The sequence below is a fragment of the Macrobrachium rosenbergii genome, chromosome 20 (genome assembly GCF_040412425.1).
Source record: "Macrobrachium rosenbergii isolate ZJJX-2024 chromosome 20, ASM4041242v1, whole genome shotgun sequence".
NCBI classification, from domain to species: Eukaryota; Metazoa; Arthropoda; class Malacostraca; order Decapoda; family Palaemonidae; genus Macrobrachium; species Macrobrachium rosenbergii.
The window spans coordinates 15,590,233-15,615,000 of NC_089760.1; the positions used below are offsets into that span (position 1 = coordinate 15,590,233).

The 24,768-nt window shown below is 38.9% G+C and overlaps 1 protein-coding gene across 1 annotated transcript in view; it reads right to left on the reverse strand.

Annotated features, from left to right (window-relative positions):
• Nucleotides 1-19,234: 19,234 nt before the first annotated feature.
• Nucleotides 19,235-24,768, reverse strand: part of LOC136848904 (peroxidase-like) — a 10,400-nt gene continuing 4,866 nt past the window's right edge. Inside the window, exons 6-14 of the mRNA XM_067121726.1 lie at nt 24,179-24,364; nt 23,804-23,928; nt 23,252-23,354; nt 22,930-23,127; nt 22,474-22,613; nt 22,180-22,344; nt 21,777-21,976; nt 20,998-21,167; nt 19,235-19,416 (exon numbers count right to left, since the gene is read on the reverse strand). Coding sequence (XP_066977827.1) covers nt 19,235-19,416; nt 20,998-21,167; nt 21,777-21,976; nt 22,180-22,344; nt 22,474-22,613; nt 22,930-23,127; nt 23,252-23,354; nt 23,804-23,928; nt 24,179-24,364 — 1,469 coding nt within the window. The remainder of the gene's footprint in view (nt 19,417-20,997; nt 21,168-21,776; nt 21,977-22,179; nt 22,345-22,473; nt 22,614-22,929; nt 23,128-23,251; nt 23,355-23,803; nt 23,929-24,178; nt 24,365-24,768) is intronic.

Here is a 24,768-nt window from a genome sequence, read left to right on the forward strand (position 1 = left end):
GCCGTAGCTACAATTGTTTCTTGTTATCTGTGTGGTAGGAAGATGGTATTTTTAATGTATATTCAACAATCGCATGCTTATTCAAAAAGATCCGAGGATGAAGGGCAATAATAAAGCGATATCTTCTAGCTTGTTTTTATTGCTCAGCTATATTTAAGAAGGGCCATAGAAGAATATACAAAATACAGCAACAAAATAAGGTGGTTTATCCTACATAGAATTTTAGTGGGAATTCATAAACTAGGTTTAACAGAATCTAATATAGGCTAGCCTAGGTCAAAACTTCCAATTGGTAACCTAAGTCCAAATTCTGCCAAGTTCCTAGCCTAACCCAAACTTCTAAGCACCGAAAAGTAAACATGTCGACAGATATCAAAGGTCTAGACTGCTTAAGTATCGAAATGGATCCTAAATCATTGGATAGGCAGCTTCGAGGTTTATCTAGAAGCACTAGCGAAAATTGATAAAAAGCAGCAGAAGGCTTTGAATCTAACAGATGATTCATTGGAAAACACAATTGAAGGGCTCACGAAATATTTTGCTCGTCAAGTAATAAATACTTTGAACGTCATCAATTGATACAAGGATCACAAGAACCAAGTGGGAAAATTGACTCTGTAACTAGTTTTCGTGCGGGTCGGACGTGTCTTTGAAGTGCTCTGCGTAAAAGTGTCTGACTTGCGCGATGTTCAAAGTGAAAACGAAGAAGGAAAAGGAGAAAATAAGTACTACAGAAATTAAATCAAGTAAAGAGAATATCGGTCTCATACGAACATTTTCTCATAATTATCAATGCAGCACGTAACGATGCAACTCTAAAGAAAATACTGGAGAAAGCTGAGTCAACGCCGCGTTCTTTGCTCTGAAGTTGATGAAGGAACTTGCTGTGATACTTGTGACACGTGGTTTCATTATGGATGCTCTGGTATAGACCCCAGATACACACCCATACTTGGTAGTGAGAACATATTGTACATCTGTAATAATTGCAAGAGGCCTGATCAAAGAACGCACAAAAAACTCGTCGAAGATGAACTTGAAGAAATAAAAGAAACACAGAGACTAACAAAGTTGATTCAGGATTCGGTTCAGAAAACTAGTAACGTAATGATCAACATTGATGAAATCCAAAACAAAATTAACAATGTTGATAAAGATGTAAAGACCATGGCAAACATGGATAAAACGTATGCTGAATCATTAAAGACAAAAAAAGTCCTTCTCATCAAATCTACAAACGAAGAGAGCACAGCAGCAAATGAAAAGAGAGAAATTATGAATCAAATAACGGCCCCAGTTGAAAAGGTTAAAACAACAAGAGATGGACACTTATTTGTAAGATTTCCAGACAGGAAAAACTTAGAAATGGCAAAAATGGAGATTCAGGAAATCAGCAATATATCATTAAATGAGAAAGGTAAACTTAAACCAAAACTAAAAGTAGTCTATGTCCCGAAGGACAAAGATGACATTGTTGCTAACATTGTAAAGCAAAATCCATGGATAAATAACCTCATCTCTGAAAATGACGACCTAAAAATTGTAAAGAAAATGACAGCCATAGATGACAAATACAAACACTATATCATCAAATGCACACCACAAATACTAAAGGCTATCCATGATAGAGGTGATATATTGTTTACACTGTACAGCCGCTGCAAAGTTTATGACTGTTACATGCCCTATCAGTGCTATAAATGTCAGGAATTTGGTCATAGTACAACAAATTGTAGAAATGACCAAACTTGTGAAAATCACAAATCAAATGAATGTGCTAGCAACATCTTCAAGTGTAAAAATTGTGTAAATAAAGGCCATAGTGATACTAAACATACAACATATGATGACAATAAGTGCACAGTATATAAAGAATATGTATCAAAGGTGAAAAATAATACGGACTATGGCTTTGACTAATAATCTTCTATGCAATTTAATAAGAAGGAAGCAAATTTAAAATAAACTAAAGACTCTCCTATCCTGCAGGAGCTACGATACTGGCGAGAAAACACTGAAACACAATTATAAAATATAAGGAGCACCTGATTTTGAAATCGCACAAGGTTCCGCTAGAGAGGGAATTATCCTGTGGAGGGCTGTACATAAAACCAAAGTGAAAGTGAGAGCAAAAGGAGGTACTTCTGTAGCTCTCTTGCTTGTACCCTAAGTGGTGTCGCACAGTCACAAGGATCTGAATAACAACAATAGCGCATTATTATTATTATTATTATTATTATTATTATTATTATTATTATTATTATTATTATTATTATTATTATTATTATTATTATTATTATGAGAGTTTACTGTAGTTATTGTGACCGATACAAATTCAAACGGCCAAAGAAAGTTTTCAAATGACGTCTTATGCTAGGATTTTTTTTCTCCAGAACTATAAAAAATGAGAATATTCTTAACACCCCTACAAAGAAAGTAGTTGCCGTTATATTGAAAGAAAAAGAAAAGATTCAGTCTTGCCTTCTTTTAAGGACCCATTATGCAGCTTTGATTCCGGGTCCGTAATGGAGAAGAGAAAGATAGACGTGAGACGTCCCTTCGTGTTGAAGCTTGAAGAGGAGGAGAAGGACATGACGAATCTCTACGTGAAGTATTATAAAGCTTGATAACGAAGCATAGCAAAGATTGAGCACGGTGAAAATGCATTTTGAACGCAATGCGTAAGAAAGCTTGAATTTGATATTTAAGCACCTTGAATAATAATCACACTACAAAACTGAGAGAAAGAGGTATTTACAAATGTAATTTGGAAAACTTCCTTTTCAATTTCACTAACAAATTCATGGTTAACTTGTAACCTTGAGGGAGAAATTTGTGTAATGATAATAGGAACAATTAGACTATAGTAACTGTTATTCCAAAATGTAAGATGGAACTAAATATTAACTAGAAATTTTGAAAATGACGGAAGTTGCCGATTTCAGTATTATTACACTTACATTAGTATGTCATCAAGAAAGGGTATACAGTATTAGCAACATTTTGAAATATCACAAAATTAAGTAGTAATAGTAGCCTATTCGTCACAAATCTTTTGTATGAGTGAGATTATACTTACTAATATTGTTTACTGAATTATTCATGATGTGCTCAAGAAAAATGAATTCACATTAATTGGGAGAAAAGCTAAGTGGTGTGTGATAGCAATAAAACTTACCAAAGGTTGCCAGTTATAATCAAAGAGAAAAATAACATGGACACTTTGCTTTTCAGTGTACCAACAGATGCCAATTAAGTCTTCTCCTTCAGGCTACTGAAAGCTCTTTTGATTCTTGGAAAACATGTTTACAGCGTGGGTTCATCCTCACGGTGTGAGTTCTTTTTTTGGGGAAAGTCTCAGAACTTACGGGCATGGTCGTGTATTTCTTATTTATGAGGAGCATTTCTTTATCCGCGACAAGGAGACAGAAACTGGTAGTGGCCAAGCTCGATCACTGCAAAAAAAAAAAAAAAAAGAGAGAGAGAGAAATTGAAATGAAGGAAAAACGGACGAATGTAGCTGCAGTGTTTTGTGACAAGTGCTGATCAAATCGGATAACCTTGAATTTCAATGTTCTTATAAAGGTTTTTATGATAGAAAATAACAGAAATACGAAAGAAAGCTGGACATAGAAGCATCTACTTATGACTGAAGATCAGAGACGGGTAAGTGGTCTTGCTTCTCTTATTTTTTCCTGAGGGAACACTCGCTTTCTTTCCCTCGTATTATACTCCAGTCAGTGATACTAGCGGTCTGAAGACTGTCGTCTATGCGCAGGAGGATCCTGCCATTAAATTTATAACGTCTCGGTGCTGTGTCAATACCTTTGGTGCTGTGAAGGTTAGGCGTAGTATCAGACTCACAAGTGTTTAGATATTAGGAAGCCCGTCTCCAACCTTGAACAAACATTCGAACACGACACTAAGTTCAAAAAGTTGCCTCACGAACTTATCAATATGAACAAAATTTAAAAAGACAGAACACAAAAAATATAAACAAAACCAACAACTCCCAGAAGATGCGACAAAAAAGAAAAATAACCGGGGCAATGCTCGGTGAATGATGGAATAATGCAAGAGCTAATTAGGAAGGAGATAACCATTAAACAAAAAACAAAAAGTTGGGATAGTAATAAAAACAAATTTATTCATCCCTATAACGTTATGTATGTAAAATTTGACACTAAAGAAAAAATATAAACAAGGAAGATGTATGAAAAAAATAACCGTAACGCTCGGTATGTATATATAAGAGCTAATATATATAAACAAAAAAAAAAGTATATATAAAAAGCTTTATATATATATATATATATGTATATATATAAAGAAATAGACAAAAAGATTATAAAAAGTAATACACTTCTTTGAAGAACCAGGGAACAAACTGGAAAAGTCAAAGAAGTCAAATACTGGGAAACCATACGTAACAAGCACGAAAGTAAAACTGAGTATAGAACGAAGAAAAGAGGACAGAAAGTGAGATGGCAGAATTAGGTGATCACAGAAAAGCAGATTAATGCAACATTCGGAAAATATTAGGAGAAAATTATGATTCATTTATGCAAACAGAAGTTAATAGAACCAATGGAGAATCCCCCGATAAAATCAAGAACCTCCTTGGGGAGACTGAAAGCAAAGAAATCAGCAGGTTCAGACGGCCTGAAACCCAAATTCTGTAACGCTTTACTGAAGCATCAGACATGTTTAGAAGATTTGGCAAAACATTACCAAGTGAAATAGGAGTAGGGAAAATTATCAGAAAACTTGTGGGTAAAAAACAAAGATGACTGAAAAGAAAAAAGACCAAGCTGAATAAGATAAGGATGCACAGGATCAACATCATAGTAAGTTGATAATATATTGATAATAAAAAGATTAATAGGGGAAGTGAGTAAAAATAGGAACATTATTCTTGATGATGACAGAAAGCATAGTGGATGTAGAAGAGGACCAGGTGAAAAAATGTGGATTAGCAATACATAAGAAAAAGTAACAATATTTAAATGAAAAGATAAACCAGAGAGCACAGAAAAAAAGTAATGAGTGATACAGCCCCCAAAACAAGAAAGAAAAGTTGTAACAAAGTAATAACAGGAAAAGCTTTTCGGAAGGGCACGGCAATTGTTTCTGTTCTGTATTAAACTAATGTAATAAATTTTACAGCCTTAAAAATGGAAAAGTTGTAAGGGATTGAAATGAGGCATATAGAAAAATATAAGGTGCCGTAAAAAGTACAGTTATCGTTGCATTAAGGTTAGAGATAGGATGATCTATGAAGACAATGTGGTATATGGGAAAATATAGTGTATAAACATTGGGCCCACCCATTAGAAAAAAGACATTTAAAAAGATAACCATTGGCATATAAGAAGGGAAAAGGCGGAAACCAGCAATGAAATATATGCATGAGGTAAATCTGGAAACAAAACAAATGAAGGAGATGACAGACAGATATTAAGCCAGAACTGGACATTGGAGAATAAGATGAGTTCGGAAACAGAAATGGAGAGAAATTAAAGAATAACAAATATACGACAATAATTTTGCTTAAGCAGTATTTCCAGAAGTAGAACTAATATATTGTCAACATCAATTTTTGTGAAAATGTAGATGATATAAATGCATAATAACTATTAGTTATTTGTCCAAACTACAGAAAAGAAGAACCGAAATAGTTGAACTACGACAGCCACATGAAGTGAACATTAATGAAATAGCTGAAAAGTCATTTGAATTCAGCGAAAAAGTATTAAAGATGAACAAGTAAATATTATTTCAGATGAAGAGAAATAAGTCAAAATAAAAATTAAAACGAGGGAAATATCCAAAAACTATAAATGCATCGCATAAGCAACTGGAGGGCCGTTGCAGAGGATAAACTTTAGATGAACTTGAAAACTTGTTTAAAGTAGTTCGTCTTTCGTCGGTGTCCTTGGTAATCAGAAAAATAAGTATACCTTAGTTTTACCAGACCACTGAGCTGATTAACACCTATCCTAGTGTTGACCCGAAGGATTAGACTTATCTGACGTGGCTAAGAACCAATTGGTTCCTTAGGAACGGGACCTACAGCTTATTGTGGAATCCGAACCACATTACAGCGAGAAATGAATTTCTATCACCAGAAATAAATTCCTCTAACTCTTCATCAGCCGGCTGGGAGTTTGGCTTACCTCCCATATCGAGTTGCCTATTAAAGTTCTCTTTTTGGATTTGATCTAATTCCTTGAGAAAGTGGAACAAAAGATACATTTGAAGAAAGTGTCCTACTTGAAGACTTGTTTGGTTATACTTAGCCATCACAGAATAGCCTAAAGGTAAGTTTCCAATTGGCTACTAGCCTACTAACCATTCACTTTAGATTAGTTAAAAGTAAAGGGAAATAAAGATGAGGCCTCCCTTTGGTATTGGCCTGCATTCAACCAGTAGTAAAATAGGTATTTCTAAGTAAGAGCTCTTCATGGACTATTATCTTGGAAATTTATTTTTCCTATACTTTAAGTGTTGTTGATGAAGATGGTGTTGTTTATTGTTGGTCAGTTAACCTCATATCTACCCAGCATGATTGGGAATGGGGTTTTTTTGGAAACGATGAGAGAAAGCTGGACTGCCATGTTGTTGTTATGGAATGGTTCTGCATGTGCAAGTCATTGGGGAGCCATATTTTTAAGAATAGGTTGGCTAAGGAAACCTATTATAAAAGGAACTATACTAACCTAACGTAACCTAGCAGGCCTCGTTGGGGTGGTGTGGATAACATAGGGACGCACCTATAACTCATTAACAATGCCTCTAAATGAAAAATTGCATAGAATAAATGTTGTTCAGTGTGCCTGAATCTACCCTTAAAATACCTTATCTGACCAGTTTGCCTGATTTTCCCAAACGACAATTTTTTCAGCGGAGCATAAGTTTTTCCAAGTACCAAGTTGACATTAACGGTGTCACTCAGCACCGCTCTCCCATAGTTCTTAAGATGGCCGAAGTGTGGCACTCCTCTCACCCCATAGTTCCTAAGGCTGCTGCCGTGCATCGCCCTGACCTGACCATGGGAAATTTAATTCTGTCCAATCATATTTCAGGTTGACCCAGGTCATTCCCTAGGGCTTACGGATTAAATACTTCAAACCAATCACAATGTGTTCTATCGATATAATTCATAGGCCCAGGCCAAGACCAGGGTCACGTGTTCTTTCCATCTCTAAATGCCGCGATAGAGAGTCACGACTTGATTTTGTTCCCGAAAGTTAACACCGTGGAAGAATTCAGTGTGTACACGGACCTGTCTGTGCATTCTGACGGTTCTCGAGTTCCTACAGAACACTGGTAAATTCACAAAATGCTTGTACCAGCAAGGACTGCTAGGGGACTTTTCCAGGTTAAGTAGTGCTTGCAAAACGGGAAACTGCCGTTTCGTTTCAGATGGAGTCCATCCAGCCAATGGACACCCAGTGTACATGTGGCGCTGTGTGAACTGTCAGTGCAGAAAGGTAGGCAGAGCATTTACCTTTCTTTTTACATTTGTTTTATTGCTGGGTGAATTATGATGTTTTGGAACGGAGCCTAGCATGCAGTTTGTTGTTTTCTGTAACCCCTGTGGCTAGCGCGTGCAGTGTAACATTACCTCTTGCCAGAACATAAGAGTTTGCCAAGAATCTTTCAAAATGCGGATAAGGCGCAAAGCGCCTTTCTGCCACCCCCAAACTGAAAGCGGAAATGTTCAAAAAATGACTGTTACAAAATTAGCATTTGTTCTAATGGAGGTGGGGAGTAGCCTAACCCACGTTTATGTAGGCTACAAATAGCCTAGGCTAGTAGTTTCCGTAGGTGCAGAGCACCAGGTTGGCCTCATGTATGTAGTGTATTGGGTCAGCCTCCTGTATGTAGTATAGCGGGTCAGCATCATGTATATAGTGTAGCGGGACAACCTTTTGTATGCAGACTAGCGGGTCAGAAAATCGGGAATTCTGTACATTACGGGTGTCCTGGAACCCACCTGCTGTTTTCTCCCACCCAAAACCCCGGTTCCCAACAGGTCCCCCTTACCATTTAGTAGTTTTCCTGTTGCTTTTTCTTTTGGCTGGCACCACCGATAAAAGCAGTGTTTTTCTTACCGTTATGAAGCACAGAAGGAGCATTTTTGTTTGTTGCGTTTTTCCATAGCGAATTTTTGGCACCAAAATGGGGGTCCCATGGACCTTCACAGGCTCCCCTCATTGCTTAGTCAGGGCCGTGCATGGGTGATAGCATTCCAGGATGCCCAGCATACAACTTTTGAGGTTAATTACAAGTTAATTATAGTTGACCCACAAAAAATAATGGTAAATTCTTATTAAGCAACCAAAATAATATAGGAAAAATCAATTTCCAAAGTAATACCTGATATGGAGTTCTTGCTTAGTTCTACCATAAAATAAAATGAAGCCTGCATATCCTAATCATGTTATAAGCCTAGCATGGTAAAATTTTTTAGGTTAGCCTAGACTAATTGCCCATAGCCTAGCCTAACCAAGGCTAATCAAGTTTAGCATGGAAATTTGGGTTTTGTAACAGATTTTTATGTGATTTTGATTGAATTTGACATTCATTTTTCTAGGAGATGTTTAGTAGACCCATCACTCAACACCCCCCCCCCTGTGGTGCTAACAATAATGGCGGCTCCCATGTAAATCCAAGATTTTAATTAAATTTTTACTTTAGGCCTATGTCATAATTCAATTCTGGAGTTGAAATTATGATTTTCCTATGTTCTAGTGTGCAATTTGAACATTTCTGGTGTTCATTAGGTAGCGAATTATTAGTACAAGAATACTTCACCTGCCCTAATGTCATAAATTTTTGGGGGCCTCAGTGGAAAACTGGGGTGTTTTGGTGGGGAAAGCACAGAGCAAATGAAATAACAGGGATGCACTTAAGCCAACCTAACAAAACCTGTGGTGGTGGGTACTTATCTGTCCGGCCAGGGGGCCTTGACCTCTCCACATAATTTTACCTAGGAAACTAAATTAATACAAGTAATAGGGTTGTGAACTGACTAAACTACAGTATATCTACCCTAACTCTGGGGATGGGTCCTTACCTGGCCAGGGCACTTTGCCCCATCCCTGGACCCCAATACCTACTCTAGTGCATATGTCACTCTAAAAATATTCAGTAATTTTTACCTTGCTCAGAATCAGAAATTGCATAGGTATCATTGGGATGAACATCATCTGATTTGTCTTTGTCTGGTCTTGAAGTTCTTTGAAGGCACCATGATTTCAGATTGAGGAGGATAGAGCCAAATAGCTATAGTAGAAAAAATGATGCAGCAGCTGGCCCTCTGTAAATTTGGTAATAAAAATTATATAGATAAATTTTGCTTGGAATATTCCAATTGGATACCAGGCTGATTCATGCAGTTTTGGACCTCTCCAAAGATGTTCAATATTTTTAGTATGTATATCTTCTTTGTTGATTCCTTCAGAAGATTAACTCCACCAGTCAGCATTAATGGTTTCAATTTTGTGGTTAAGGAGGTGACTGACATAATCCTTTTGTTGGGAATAATGTCAGCTCTGATGTTTTTGAAAAGTTCTTTGTAAGCTTCTTCTTCAACCTTTTGATACATTTTAAATTCTTTACCAATATCCGTAGTCACTTCCTCTTCTTCATTCTCATTGGTGTCCTCTTTGTTTCTTTTGTAATTCCTATAGCATGACTTGTGATAGTGTGCCTCAGCTGCAACAATGTATCTGCTTGTTAGTGCTATCATCCTTCCATCTCCCTTTCTAATGGCACTCTCTCTTAGTGTTTGATCTACTCTCAGTCATGACGCTAGCGTAAGTGTTTCATGTGTATGGGAATGTTTTTTGTATTTGACCTTACTACAGAATATACAGATAGTGATTTTCTGGAAGAATTTTTTTGAGGACCCTCACTACCACTAGATACTTCACTACTACATTCACCTACTTTCCTTTTCAGAGTCTCTAAGTCTCTTTTCAGGGTGAAAATGCTTTTACATTTTCGATGATAGAACACAGTTGAAACTTCTTTGTCTTGAAGAGTTTTTGCAATGTCCAGAATGGGGATATGATTGCTGACTTTGGCAGTGTCAAGTAAAGTTAACCAGGAATCATGGCTTTGAGGACTAATTAAATGTTCTTCTCCGTCAGATAGCCTACTGTATGATGCACAGTTTCTTAGCTGGTTTCTGTGGTGTCTCCATGTTGATGGACATTCCAGGCCTCTTAGATATCCACAGGTACCATTATACCTGAAAAAAAATATATTATATATATATATATATATATATATATATATATATATATATATATACATATATTATATATATATATATATATATATATATATATATATATATATATATATATATATATATATATATATATATATATATATATATATATATATATATATATATATATATATATATATATATATATATATATATATATACATATACATATACATATGTATACCTTACTATAATCAGGTAGCCTAGATACTTTATATTTTAGATAAAAATAAGTGTTAGTTGTAAGTAATTAGAGAATTTCATTGGTGTCGGATGGGATCATTCGTCTAGGATGGATTTTGCTTATTTGTGTTTTAGCTTGGTTATACGCAGAAACATGGAACCCACAGCAAGTTATTATATATCATTGTGTTCCCCAGACTTGTGGGCAGTATCCTAAACCATTAAATCTCTGAACATAATTAACTTGACACTAAAAAAATTCTCCATTTTCTGTACTTTGATGTATCAAAATCTGACCTTATATTACACTTAGGTTAATAATTTTTACAGTGGTGATTGACCTATTATGTATATGTATAGTCTGGTAAAATTTCAGAAATCTGCATTAAAAATTTTCCTCTATAGTCAAAAAAGTGTTTTCCCAGAGACCTTCAAAATTCACCTGGATGTTTACAATAACTGGGAGATAACACATATAAAGCTACAACTGACACAATGCTATCACAAGTTCTCCAACACTAGACATATATACCTACCCAAAAAACACTATGAGCATTCTCCCCCCTTTTGATACCATGAGCCAAAAATGGGACCCTGGCTGATGGACTAAGTAACCTACAATAGTTATACGATCCATGCAAAATGTGGAGAACAAGAGTGTTCAATAGATCTCACTTTTGCTGAATGTGATGGATGGGATGAAAAGAAATGGAAGGTTCTTAGGTCTCGTTTGGATAAATTATATAGAGATAGGAAGAGGAAGGTGGCTGTTAGAGCCAAAAGTAAAGCTCAGAACGTAGAACCTGTCACTAACATTGGACTCACTGACTGTAACATTCCTTCTTCTCCTGCCCATGTTTTATCCTCCATCGGTAATCCTCCTAATAATTCGCCATCAACTCCTATTCCTGGATCGCATGCTTCCAAACCCGATGCTGAAGCCAGCCTCGAGAGTAAATTTGATTGCAAATTCGATCTTATAGTTAATACTATGTCAAAGTTGGGTGAATCACTTAAAGTCCTCATGGGTGAAGTACATAGTCAAACAAGTGTCAGTGGAGGAGGTGACTGTCCATCCCACTGACACTCCCAGACAAAGGTCACTGTCTCACTCCCCTGATCCTGGGAGTAGACATACCGGAGGTCCAAGGAAGGTTAGCGGGGTTTGTCCGTGGGAGTCTCCTCCTCATCCAATTCAGTGCTTTGTGGTTCTGACAGTCATTTGAAAGGCATCACAGTGAGTGCCCACCGGTTATCGTCTGACTCCAGTAGTGACTCTGGTGCGAATAAGAGGTGTTTTTGGCGCTTCCTGGGAAATCTCGTCCCTTGAAGAGACGTCACGGTAGAGAGGCCTCCCACTTCACCGAAGCGTGCTAGAGACCCTTCTGCTAGCCCACAGCCAGGTTGCAGTACATGATGCAGCCCTGTTCACCATCTTGCCCGAGCATTCTCATGCAGAACTTCTGTGCTCAGCTCCTAAGTGCTCTTTTAAGAAAGCTCTTCTTCTTCTGGGCGCCCACATGAACGGACAGATGGTTTGCCTGAACGCTCCCTGGTCTCCGAGCTCCCGTCTCATACTCCTAAGCGCCTGTCTCGGACTTCACAGTGCCTGCCTCGCTCCCCTGAGTGCCTGTCACAAGCCAGCTCGGCGCCAACTGACCGCCCGACTTCTGCTGAACACCCACCTGCTTCTTCTACTGAACACCCACCTGTTTCTTCTACTGAACACCCACCTGTTTCTTCTTTACCTGCTCTCGTGCTTGAAGATCATTCTTTCGCTCATATTAAGAAGCAGTTAGATGTACTGGGCCTACTTCATAAGGCTCCCACTTCACATAAGCCTTCTCAAGACCTTGCATTGTCTCCTGTTTCTTTAGAATCTCACTTCCAACCAGCTGCTCCAGTGTCGCCCACTTCCACGTTTCTGATGAGGAACCAAGCAGATTCTTCTTCGCCCCTACGTTAAGATGGCTCTCTTTGCAGGAAAGGCGCTCAAGAAGGAGAAGGATTGGTTGTCCGTGAAGAGGGAGCTAGGGAAGGCTGCTTTTGCCTTTCCCCCTGCAAGACTGATGCCCAGGAGATATCTCTCCTACTCGATCGGAGAAGCTCTGTCCTTGGGAGGTGCTGCCTCTTACCAAGGTGACTTCTCAGGTTTGATAGACTCAGCCAGACGTTCGGCATTTTCATCTGCTAAGGTTTTCTTCTCTTCATCGGAGTTCAACCACCTTGTGAAGCACTTGTTCAAAGTGCTGGAATTGTGTAGCTTTCTGGACTGGTCGATAGGAGCACTCATTAGAAAAATTGAAGATCTTGACGTTTTAGCAACCGACTTGTCAATGTGTCAGTGGATTGGCTGGGCATGTTATCCTATGCGGATAAGGCAGTAAGGGATGGCTCCTCTGAAGTAGCAGGTCTTTTTGCCATTGGTGTATTGAAGAAGAGGGAGTTGTGGTGCTCTTTCACCACGAAGGGAGTGACGTCTGTCCAGAAGTCTGCGTTTTTGTACTCTCCCTTGGACAAACAGTACTGTATTTGTTCCCTCAGTCGGCCGTTAAGGGAATTGCCACTGATTTGCAGAAAAAATCAACCCAAGACCTGCAGGCACAATCATCGAAACTCCCCAAAGATTTTTTGCCTTTTCTGTTAAATCTGTATCTCCTTTGCAGCAGCATCTCTTGTGGGGGTGCAGACAGTCTAGTTTCTCGAGACTCCAAGGTGCATTTCTCCGCAAGGTCCATCAAGAGGACTTCAGCCAGGACCTCTACCAAAAAGTGACTCCCCTATCCTTCGTGCACCTGTGGGGGCCAGACTCTCCCTCTTTTGGAAGAGGTGGAGTGCCAGAGGCCCAGAACCTTGGACGGTTAAGGTTCTCAAAGAGGGTTACTTGATCCCTTTCTTCGAGTGCCCTCCTCTCGTGAATTCGCCAGTTGCATTGACAGCATACTCGGAGGGCTCCGAGAAGTTTGTAGCTCTCACGGAGGAAGTGTCATCCCTCCTAAGGAAAAGGGCCTTAGAGGTAGTGGAGGACTGGACTTCAAGAGGATTCTACAACTGCTTGTTCATGGTACCCAAGTCATTGGGGGATGGAGGCCTGTCCTCAATGTAAGTGCTTTGAATTTCTTCATGCAGAAGATGAAGTTCAAAATGGAGACAAATCAGTCAGTGTTATCCTCCATCCAACAGGGCAACTGGATGATAACACTTGACATGCAGGACCCGTATTTCCACATTCCAGGAGATCCAGAGTCCAGAAAATACCTGAGATTTGTCTTTGGGGGCAGAGTCTTCCAGTTTCATGCTCTGTGTTTTGGTCTCCACAGCCCCGCAGGTATTCACGTGAGTCTTATCGCCCCTCGCGAGATGGCTTCATCTCCCAGGTATCAACGTAAGCTTATACCTAGACAACTGGCTCCTCTGCTCCCCATCACAGGAGCAATGCACGAAGGATCTGCAGACTACCCTTCTTCTTGCTGAGGAACTCTGACTTTTAATGAATCAAGAAAAATCTCAACTAGCCACAACTCAGTAGATTCTCTGTTTGGGGATGACGATCAACTCTCTTGAGGTTTTGGGCTTTTCCCTCCCCAAAGAGGATAGAGTCCTGCCTTCAGTCGGTACAGGACCTTCTTTCACTTACAGTTTGCTCAGTGAATCGATGGGTGAATCTGCTTGGCACCCTCTCATCCATGGAACAGTTTGTGAAGCTAGGAAGACTTCATATGAGGCCCTTTGAGTTCTTTCTACGAGCAAGCTGGGACAGAAGAAAGCAACTGGACACAGCGACATTTCCAATTATGAATGAGATAGAGGAGGATCTCCGGTGGTGAACATCCAGGGACAGACTTTTAGAGTGAAATTCTTTGCATCTGCTGAGCCCTGACCTCTCCTTTTATGATGACACCTCAGACCAGGGATGGGGAACTCTACTGGACACCCTGGAAGCTCCTGGCACATGGTCTCTGGAGCAAAAGAAGCTTCTCATAAACGCCAGGGAGTTGTCTGCCATTCATCTGGGCTTGAAGCATTTTGTGAAAGTGGTAGCAAACAGAACCGTGGTGTTACATTCCGACAACACCACGGCTCTCTCCTACATCAGGGATCAGGGCGGAACCCACTCGTTCTCCCTTCGTCAGGCAGCGAAGGAGCTACTCATTTGGGCAGACCAGAATTGGGTTAGGCTTACCACCAGATTCATCCAAGAGAAGATGAACCTCTCGGTAGACAGTTTAAGTCGACGAGGTCAAGTCCTCCCGACAGAGATGACGAACTTATTATCAACTAAAAAATTCCCCTTCAGGTTACATATACAGTAAGAAAATATATTATTTCTGAGGTAGAGCGAATTGGATATTAAGGACATTTGTAGTTTAATGCTTGCATATGAATCACGATGATGTGGTAAAATTCATTCATATATGTATAGACAGTATATTATATACATAATATATCATAAAGTCTCTTTACAATTAAAAGAATATATTACAAAAGCAAATGAACAGACTAATATGTGGAAATTATTACAAAGTAAGGAGTAGATATTGAAGTTTTATGCCTCATTTAATACACCTCTATATGGGCACCATTAGCTGCATGAAGCACATCAGGACAGTACTCTATTTCTTGCCATGTTCACTGTAGCATAGCATCATCAGTGGTGGCAATGGCATCAGTGATCTTTTGCTCGAGATCAGTGATGTCCCGTATCTTTGTTTGATACATGATATCTTTAACATAATCCCATAGAAAGAAGTCCAGGGGAGTGATATCTGGTGAACAAGGTGGCCAGGGAATTGGGCCATCCCTTCCAGTCCACCAGTCTGGAAATGTTTGATTTAGGAACCTATGAACAGTCCCCGATGTGGTGGTGCACCATCTTGCTGGAAAATGATGGTGAAATTTATACTTTGCTGGTTGTTTGCTCTATCTTCGATTGGTGAAGTATTTATTTTCATAGCCTTTCACCATAATGAAGATAGTATTAGGCGAGTTTTGATCATTGGTTTACGACTTTTTGCCCGTTTTTTGGACTTATCTTAGAATTTTCCAGGATGTCTGACACTAGTAGTTCAAGTATTAGGTATTGTAGCAAAGACTGCAATACTAGACTGACTAAGGAGTCTTACGACTCTCACACTGTTTGTGTTCAATGTAGGGGACAAACATGTTCAGTGGACTTACGTTGTGAGGAGTGTAACGACTGGGATTTAAAGAAGTGGAGGACTTTAGATTCACAGCGGATTTACGTTGTGAGGAGTGGAGCGACTGGGATTTAAAGAAGTGGAGGACTTTAGATTCACATCTTAAGAAACTAGCTAGAGATAGGAAGAGGAAAGCTTTAGCTAGTCAGGATTCACCCGCTAAGTCAGATACAATTGCACCTGTAATTTCTTCTGATGCCGTTCCATCTCCTCCACCTGTGCAACCCTCTCACATTTCTGATCCCAACGATATTATCAGTCTGGAGTCAAAAATCGACGCTTGCTTTGAGTTAATTGTGCAATCGATCACTAAATTAGCGTCATCAGTGAAAGTGTTAATGGATAAGGGTGAGTCAGAGCGCCCCGTGACGCCCAGTACTAGTGTGGTGGTAGTGTAAGAGCCCGACGCTGTCTCTGCCAAACGTGTGTGTTCCTGTGTTCGTCAATCGTCATCCATCGGAGTGGACAGGACAAAACAGGAGCGTCTCGTTTTCTTTCTCTACAGGAACACGATTTCAACCATACAATATTTTCCGTCTGTTTCTCCCCAAGCATTGTTGTCTTGATGTATGTACAACTACCACTACTTGCATTGCCATGCAAGCATTCTAATCATGTACTCATAATGTTCCAACGAATCTTTTGTATCAAACTGTATGTATGTTTCTGTTTGTGAAGACGCCAAACGTCTCTCCATTTCACATATGGTATGCTACTTCATTGTATTCATTAATCTGTCTCGAATCTCATGCCATTGGCCATATGTAGAATTTCCTGGCCTTTCCATTGATGTATGTTTTAACACTGTACGTTTATTATGTGTCTCAATATCGCCATCTGTTTGTCTGCTGACAAACACAGATGTCTGAATCTTTTATCTCTGTTTTACCTGTCTGTGTGTAGACGCTACTTTACCGCTCGCACGCATCAATAACATCTTCGAAGATTCTGTACCAAAATCTCAGTAAGGAACTACCAATAAACCAGTAAACACCCAGCCAGTATGTCACTCAAACCCCAGTCCTTACACTGGTGCCCCCGCACTGTATTTGTAAGAGCTCGACGCTGTCTCTTCCAAACACGTGTGTGTTCGTGTGTTCCTCAGTCGTCATCCATCAGAGTGGACAGGACAAAACAGGAGCGTCTCGTTTTCTTTCTCTACAGGAACGTGATTTCAACCATACAATATTTCCGTCTGTTTCTCCCTAAGCATTGTTGTCTTGATGTATGTACAATCACCACTACTTGCATTGCCATGCAAGCATTCTAATCATGTACTCATAATGTTCCAACGAATCTTCTGTATCAAACTGTGTTTCTATTTGTGAAGACGCCAAACGTCTCTCCATTTCACATATGCTACTGCATTGTATTCATTAATCTGTCTCGAATCTCATGCAATTGGCCATATGTAGAATTTCCTGGCCTTTCCATTGGTGTATGTTTTAACACCGTACGTTTATTATGTGTCTCAATATCGCCATCTGTTTGTCTGCTGACAAACACAGATGTCTGAATCTTTTATCTCTGTTTTACCTGTCTGTGTGTAGACGCTACTTTACCGCTCGCACGCATCAATAACATCTTCAGAGTTTCTGTACCAAAATTTACGGGCTGCTCTAGGAGCAAGAGCCTTTGCTGGCACAAGGCCAGCTAAATCTAAAACAACATGTACCAAAATCTCAGTAAGGAACTACCAATAAACCAGTAAACACCCAGCGGATGGGGATGAGGTAAGATTAGTGTAAGATAACGTTCATGAAAGACTTGGAATGATTGGTTGATTTTTGGCTCTCTAGCATAAATGTCGTTCACATTCTTTCCTAAATTAAATTTGGGGTGGATTATGATAGAGTTGTAATAGTCCACTTTATTGGTAATACAGTACAATCCCAAGTTTTGTAAGAGAACAGTCATCAATATATTTCTTTATAACAAAGCCAGTATAAGATGATTTAGTACTAAGAGGCAAATTGCGAGCGGCAAAGTCATGGACCGTATCGGCAGTCAGAACTGAATTAGTATTTATATTCAGCCGAATATCACCAAGGCTTCTTATTATACTTTCCCTCCAACTTTCCGTTTTATTTATATTTAAATTTTTTGCGTTAATGTCATCCATTCTTTAATACTGGTAAGAGCAGCATTTAATTTTATGTATATATCCCTAGTGTTGTTTATGGATAAATAAAATTGGGCGTCATCCGCAAATATCGTGAACTTTACCCCATTTGTATGTTGGACATTTGGCATTCCAGTCGTATATATCCAAAATAGGATTGGCGATGGAGTCTAACACTTCCTTGGGGTAATCCTCTTCTCAATGTTTCATAGGATGAATATGAGTGTGCAATCTGTAATCTGTACACAGTCTTTTCTATGTTCTAGGTAGGCTTTCAAATACTCAAAAGTATCATCAGTAATCGTAAGGACTAAGTAGTTTAGAGGGGAAATTTGCCTTGTTATCATCTGTCTCATCTCACGGTACTCTGAGGTTCAGCAATTTACCATCCTGCTCAGCAATATATATATATATATATATATATATATATATATATATATATATATATATATATAATATTATATATATATATATATATATATATATATATATATATATATATATATATATATATATATATATATTACATATATATATATATTAAATATATATATATCCAAAGATATATATATATATATATATATATATATATATATATATATAATTACAATTGTGCAGTTAAAGACATGGGGTCCAAAGACTTCTGTGGGTTACATTCAAAATTGAAGGGTAGAGGGTAATAAAATGTTCATTCTTGAGAATGACTCAAAATGATCAGCTTTCACCAAGGTTTAGCTGACTACTTTTTTTGCCATGAAAACCATCTCACACATTAATATAATTCCAATTATTCACCGTTCAGTGGAGGAAGTATACATTACCTACTAAGTGCTGTTTTTAGTAGTGTCCCTTTCTCACACATCCTGCTCAACGGGTTTAGTCAAACACAACCATATTTGCTTTATGAGTTCTGTGCATTCCTCATGCTACTAGTGCGCAGGATTAGCAGGAGGTACTGCCCACATTTCTTGCATCTCTCAGTACGTCACTTTATACTAAGCTACATATTACACGTGATATTCTCAGGAGGGATTAATTAGAAATATATAGATCAAATTAATGTATGGAAATAATTTACGGATGGTGATGAATACAACATAGTTAGGCCTATATAAGTGATTGATAAGCGATGAATAAATGATTAGATAAAATAATGAATACATAAAATTGAAAAGACTGAAACCATATATATATGTGTGTGTAATATATATATATGTATGTATATATATATATATATATATATATATATATATATATATATATATATATATATATATATATATATATATATATATATATATATATATATATATATATATATGTGTGTGTGTGTGTGTATGTATGTATTATATAAATTATTTCAAGAAAAATACACATAAAACATTTAAAAACAAATATAGACATAATAACAGCATCCCAGCCGACATCCTATGTCATCCTCCAAGGGGTCAGGTCATAGTTCGGAATGAGGCTGCCGTGACAGTCGCAGGGCAGAATTGGGTTTTTGGGTCCTGGTTCCAGAAGGGGGAAGCGCTGGATCCTCTTCAGTTCTGGAATGTTGTTGCACAAGACCCTCGCAAGGGAGACCTGGTGCAGTTGTTGCATTTGGTCTGCAATGGAGGGAGAGAATCAAAGTAATTTCGGATGCTAAATTTAAGGCTGCTCGTACAAGCTGCAAGAAATGAATTCTTGTGCAGCAACCTTTTGCCAGAATAAGTTGCTTCCACCGATCCTGCACTTGTTCGGCAATCAAGAAATATTTGAGGTTATTTAGATGGCTTTGAAGCTTGGTGAGACCCATTGGGTCCTTATACCAGTTCACTCCCTTGTAAGAGCAGCTTGGCACAAAAAACAGCTGTTTCTGTATTTTTCTGCATTTGATTGAAAAATTGATGTCACCATAACTTATCACTGCGTATACCAGTTACTAAGGCCATAGAAAGAAAAGCATTCTCAGGTTCTCATTACAGAGGAAACATAAAGCTATGAGCAATCTCTGCATAATAGAGGAAAAGAATGCACATCGTCCTGGTGGCTTTTGTGCCCATTGAGGCCCGCGATGTTTCTGTCGGCTCACAAAGGCCCTGCAAGGAAGCTGTTGCGCAGTGACCCACACAAAAACACTCATGCATTTTATGCAATCAGTCTTAAATGGAAAATAATCGAGGTTACATCAGTGGCTCTCAGAAGTACATATTTTGCATTGGCCCCACAACCGTGAGAGAATTAAGGTAATTTCTGTGGCTCTAGTTCTTGTTGAGACCCATTGATGCTATAGTGTCCCCAAGGCTCTGGTAGTGAAGGCCTTATGTAGCTCTGGTATCTGCGCTACAGTAGACAAGAGGCATTGTTTCTCGATGCCTCCTGTATTCAGCCTGGTGGCTGTCAGTCTCGTCGTGACCCATCATTGCTCACGTCAGTTTCTCAAGACCCTTGCAAGAAAGATATTGCAGGTCAAGTGGTTACAGTTTGCCTCATTCAGTACACTCAGCATGAGAGGTTCTTTGCAGTGCCCTTAGGCTATTATCTCCATGTTCACTTCTGTCTGTTTTTTTTTCGAACTTGGGCTGTAAAAAGGTACTAGGTTGGCTGTCCCATTGACTGTTGCACTTTAAGGGACTGGAAAATCTCTCTCTCTCTCTCTCTCTCTCTCTCTCTCTCTCTCTCTCTCTCTCTCTCTCTCTCTTTGTGACGTAAACCCTGATAACATTACCATGGAAATGTGTAATGCAGCACACTGTAATGAAATTCTACCACGTTCTCTAAGGTTTTAAGGTCTGGATATGGTACATAAATAAAAGACTAAACAAACCCAGAGCTCTCTCTCTCTCTCTCTCTCTCTCTCTCTCTCTCTCTCTCTCTCTCTCTCTCTCTCTCTCTCTCTCTCTCTCTCTCTCTCTATATATATATATATATATATATATATATATATATAATTATATATATATATATATATATTATTAAAATGAACTATCAGTAAACCCATTGCTAATGACTCATTATTTAATATATGTAATCATTGAACTAAGTAGATCATTCATTAACCTTCTAATTAAATATCAGCCACAAGTCCCAGAATTAATTTTTTCATAAACTATGAGCTCGACATTTAATTTACCTCATTACATTGATTAATAAATCATTAAATTACCTACAGATAGCTTCAGTAATTAATAAACAAATCAACTCACCCTGCGTGAATGACCCAGCCTGACCTCTCTCCTCATACCAGAAGCGATCACCAGATTTCATTCTCTTGAACTGATCGGTCAGTAAACAGGTGAAAGTGGGGCCGAGGATCCCTCCTTCCAGATGTGTTTCAGATATCCCCCCGGGGTACAAGTCTATGTCGTGTACAGACCTGGAGGGAAGAGGAAGGGATGTCATCCATGCGGCTTTTCCCCTTTGGAGTGTGGTTCCAGAATAATGACACTTCCAATTCTAAGCTAGCATTTAGAGATTAGTTTCCTGCAACCTATTACAGTAATCTTATTGCCAAATCAACTCTATCCCTGACAGGAGGCCCCACCAGAAGGCACTTTCCTTCCAGTTCAGACCCATTTACACTCAGCTGGTACATAATTCGGTGACTTAAGGGAGCTGAGGCACAGTGGGTTTTAAAGGAGAGTATGCTGTAAGTTCTATTAAGCAAGGGTACTCAGTCCAAAGACTGTAGAAGGTAAGGTCACAGGACAGAAGTTACGCCGGACCAAAGACGAGGAACATGTAATTAGTTGAAGAAAGAGAAATGGTCATTGTGATATTAGTGGTGGTAGTAGGTATTGCTGCCACAATTGTTACAGCTGATAATTTTGTAAAAAAGTTTTTGTGCCATATTATCTGGGTCTGTGGTACCTTCCAACAAGGTACATGCAGGAAGAACATGTAATTATCTGTATATTTATTCATTCATTCATTTACTCTCTAGGAGTAGCAGTAAAGTGGTAGTAGCACTGCTGGTAATTCTTACTTGTAAACACTCTCCAGGGCTGCGATGGTGTTTTTAGACATGACGCGAGAAAGGTCTTCAAATTTGTTGATATTTGGAAATCCACATTTGGCCAGCCATTTCGTGTACCCTGGAAGGCCGTGGTCTCTGCCTCGCTGGATGTTCAGAGCCAGCAGGTCTAGCCCGAAGCCAGAGGGGCCTCGGAAGAGCTTTCCTGCTACCTGCAATCAGAAGACTTTACAGTTTTCTTCTTCTTTTTTTTAATTCTGTAACTGACTCAGTATTTTTGTGTTCCGTGATTTTTATGAATTTTTCCATTTGTAAGAGACATCCTATGGCCTTCTTTCCTTGATGAAAGTTGTTTAATGCTGCATCTATGATTTTTGTTTTGTTTGACTTTGGAAACTCCGAACTCAAATCTTACCTCCTGCGTGAAGAACTGGTCCACCATCTTAGAATTGCTGCTTGTTCCTCCTCTAGCTATGTCCCCCATGGAACTTCGATCATAGAGCTGGAAGGGGTTGAAGAAGAAACTGGAAAGTTCATCTTCCACAAGCTTTCCACTCTTCTTCATGCTCCTGATGGAATCCTTAGAGATAAAAGAAGACTCTCAGCATTTACACAAGCCTGAAGTGCTGCTAGTGTTAGCTCATTTTACTATTTTTGATTAGTGTCAGTACCAGCATCCATGCATACAACATCAAACGCTTGTACTAACCCTTATTTCACTGTGCCCAAAGCGGTAGGCAGCTGTTGAGAAGGAATTGATGATTGTAGCATCTGCTGTAGGATTGTATAAAGTTGTCTGGGTTCGTCCTGTCTTGGGAAGCATTCCTTGAGCTGCTAAGATCGAAAAGGCTGTCAAAGAGAAGAGAGGATCTTATCACAGTCAAAATTACTTTTTATCTTGCCTAAGTGCCTTTTTCCCTTGAATGTGGTGACTCATAAGATGTTACCTCTAGGTTCTCAGTAAGCTTTTTGGGATGAGATTTCTAGTCCAATTCCCTTCACCATCTTGAATGCAGTAACTACCAGATATAAATCAGTGTTTAGATCGGTAGAGGCGATACATATGAAGAAAGTGAGGCCTATGCCAGAAAGAAGCAGTAGATATGCATCTTAATAGCAGAATTAGCTTCATTAATAGTCATCATAATAGTAGCAGATCACTCACGTATCACACTTGGGAGGAACTCGTTGAAGGTGATGTGTTGGAGCTGTGCTATGATGATCCTCCTGGATTCCTGGTAAAGTTCCTCATCTTTAGCTCCTGGACGAAGGTCCTTGAGGATCTTTGCCACTCTGTTGTGCTCACGAGCCCACAAGACTTGGAAGAAGGTCAAGGTTAGGATCTCATTGACACGTCCGTCTCCTGTGGAGTAGGATGTTTGAGGGAGAGGGTTCCTGCATCTTTATCAGTTTCTTACGTCTTTATAAATCTTTTAACCACTGGTATTATTAAAATAACTAATTCTCTCTCACTCTCTCTCTCTTACCTGCTTTGAAGCAGAACTTGCCTTTGGCCGCATTCTTTGGGACGTTACACCCATCATTCATGTTCTTTGAGAGCGAAAGCAGTTCAAACCCTTCTTTAGTCAGCTGTTCCAAGGGAAAATAATGTTAGCTGCATTTCAAGTACTTTTATTGGCGTGAGTAATGATAGTCATAGTTTAGTAGCAAATCAAAGCAGTATTCATAGCATTATAAGCTATCATTTTGAAAGTGTGTAGTGACCCTGTGATTGTGGCAGTGTGAAAAAATAGTATTAAGAAGACAGTGGCAATCTGAGTGAATAGTACTTGTAACAGAAGGAAAGAAGCAATAGTTGCAATTATGTAGTATACTGTAGAGGCAGTATGGAAACAATAATGTTATGGAATTAATAATGTTGTAGTACCTAGAGCAGTAATATAACTAATAACATTAGTTATTATTTATGAATCCTGTCAAATTAACCCTTGAAATAGGCAAATGGATATGCCCAGCATTCCCAATCCGATCTATAATATTTTTATGGGCTATGCATTTATTCCACCAAGCAAACTCACGTGATTTTTCAGACGACCGTCAACATTGGCTCTCAGAGGATCATGGCCTCGGCTGGTTGGCTTCACTCCATAGATTTGGGACCCATCCAGATAGGCAGATTGCTCGTTCACTTGCTCTCTCGGGCCTGTGAAATAGCTATTGCCTTTACCTCTTTTAAGACGACTGCATATGTTTCAGGTAGTTTGTTTGTTTTTTCTTTTTGTTGCTGGCTGCTCTGTTAGCAAATGCCCATGCTTTCCTCAGGTCAGCTTAATCATCAACAGCAGTAAGTTCACATCATTGTTAGTAGGACTATGCAAAAATTTGTGTGGACTTTCATTGTTATATTACTCTTCTAATGCAATTTCACAAAAGATTGTAAATAGCTTCCTCACCCAGGGAACACCGTGGAGCTGGCGTGGACCTCACAAACTCCATGCACGTTTGATCGAAGCGTGAATAGAAGGGGTCGTTCTTAGGAATATCTATGGGTGCGCAACCCAAATCTTCTAGATTTTCAGCCATTTCTTTCAACCTCTGGTCACAACACCTGATTGGGAGCCCATCATTTGTGATCGTTCCTTTAAAGTGAAAAAGTATGTTAGGAGAATGATGCTGCTGAGTGGTCTGCATGTTGGATGTTTTAACTGGTATGAGATAATTAGAAAAGGGTTTAGCTATCTTCATTATGTTTTTAGTTGTATTTCCATTTTTTGTTCAAATACCCATGTTTTTGCTCAAATTCACAATCTTTGTTCACTTCAGAGGCTTAGGGGTGATATTTAAGAGGCATAACATTCAAGCTAGTGCCTACACGGGAGGACGTTCGTCTCTGGCCAGCATGTACCCCACAAAATAATTTAAAAATTCCCTCAGTGTGAAGCCTGTCTAAGCAGTGTTTCATGTGTAAATTGTCTGGTATCCATCTGCACCTTATAACGAAACTTTTTACAAGTTGTACAATGACAGGGCATGTGCTCTTTTG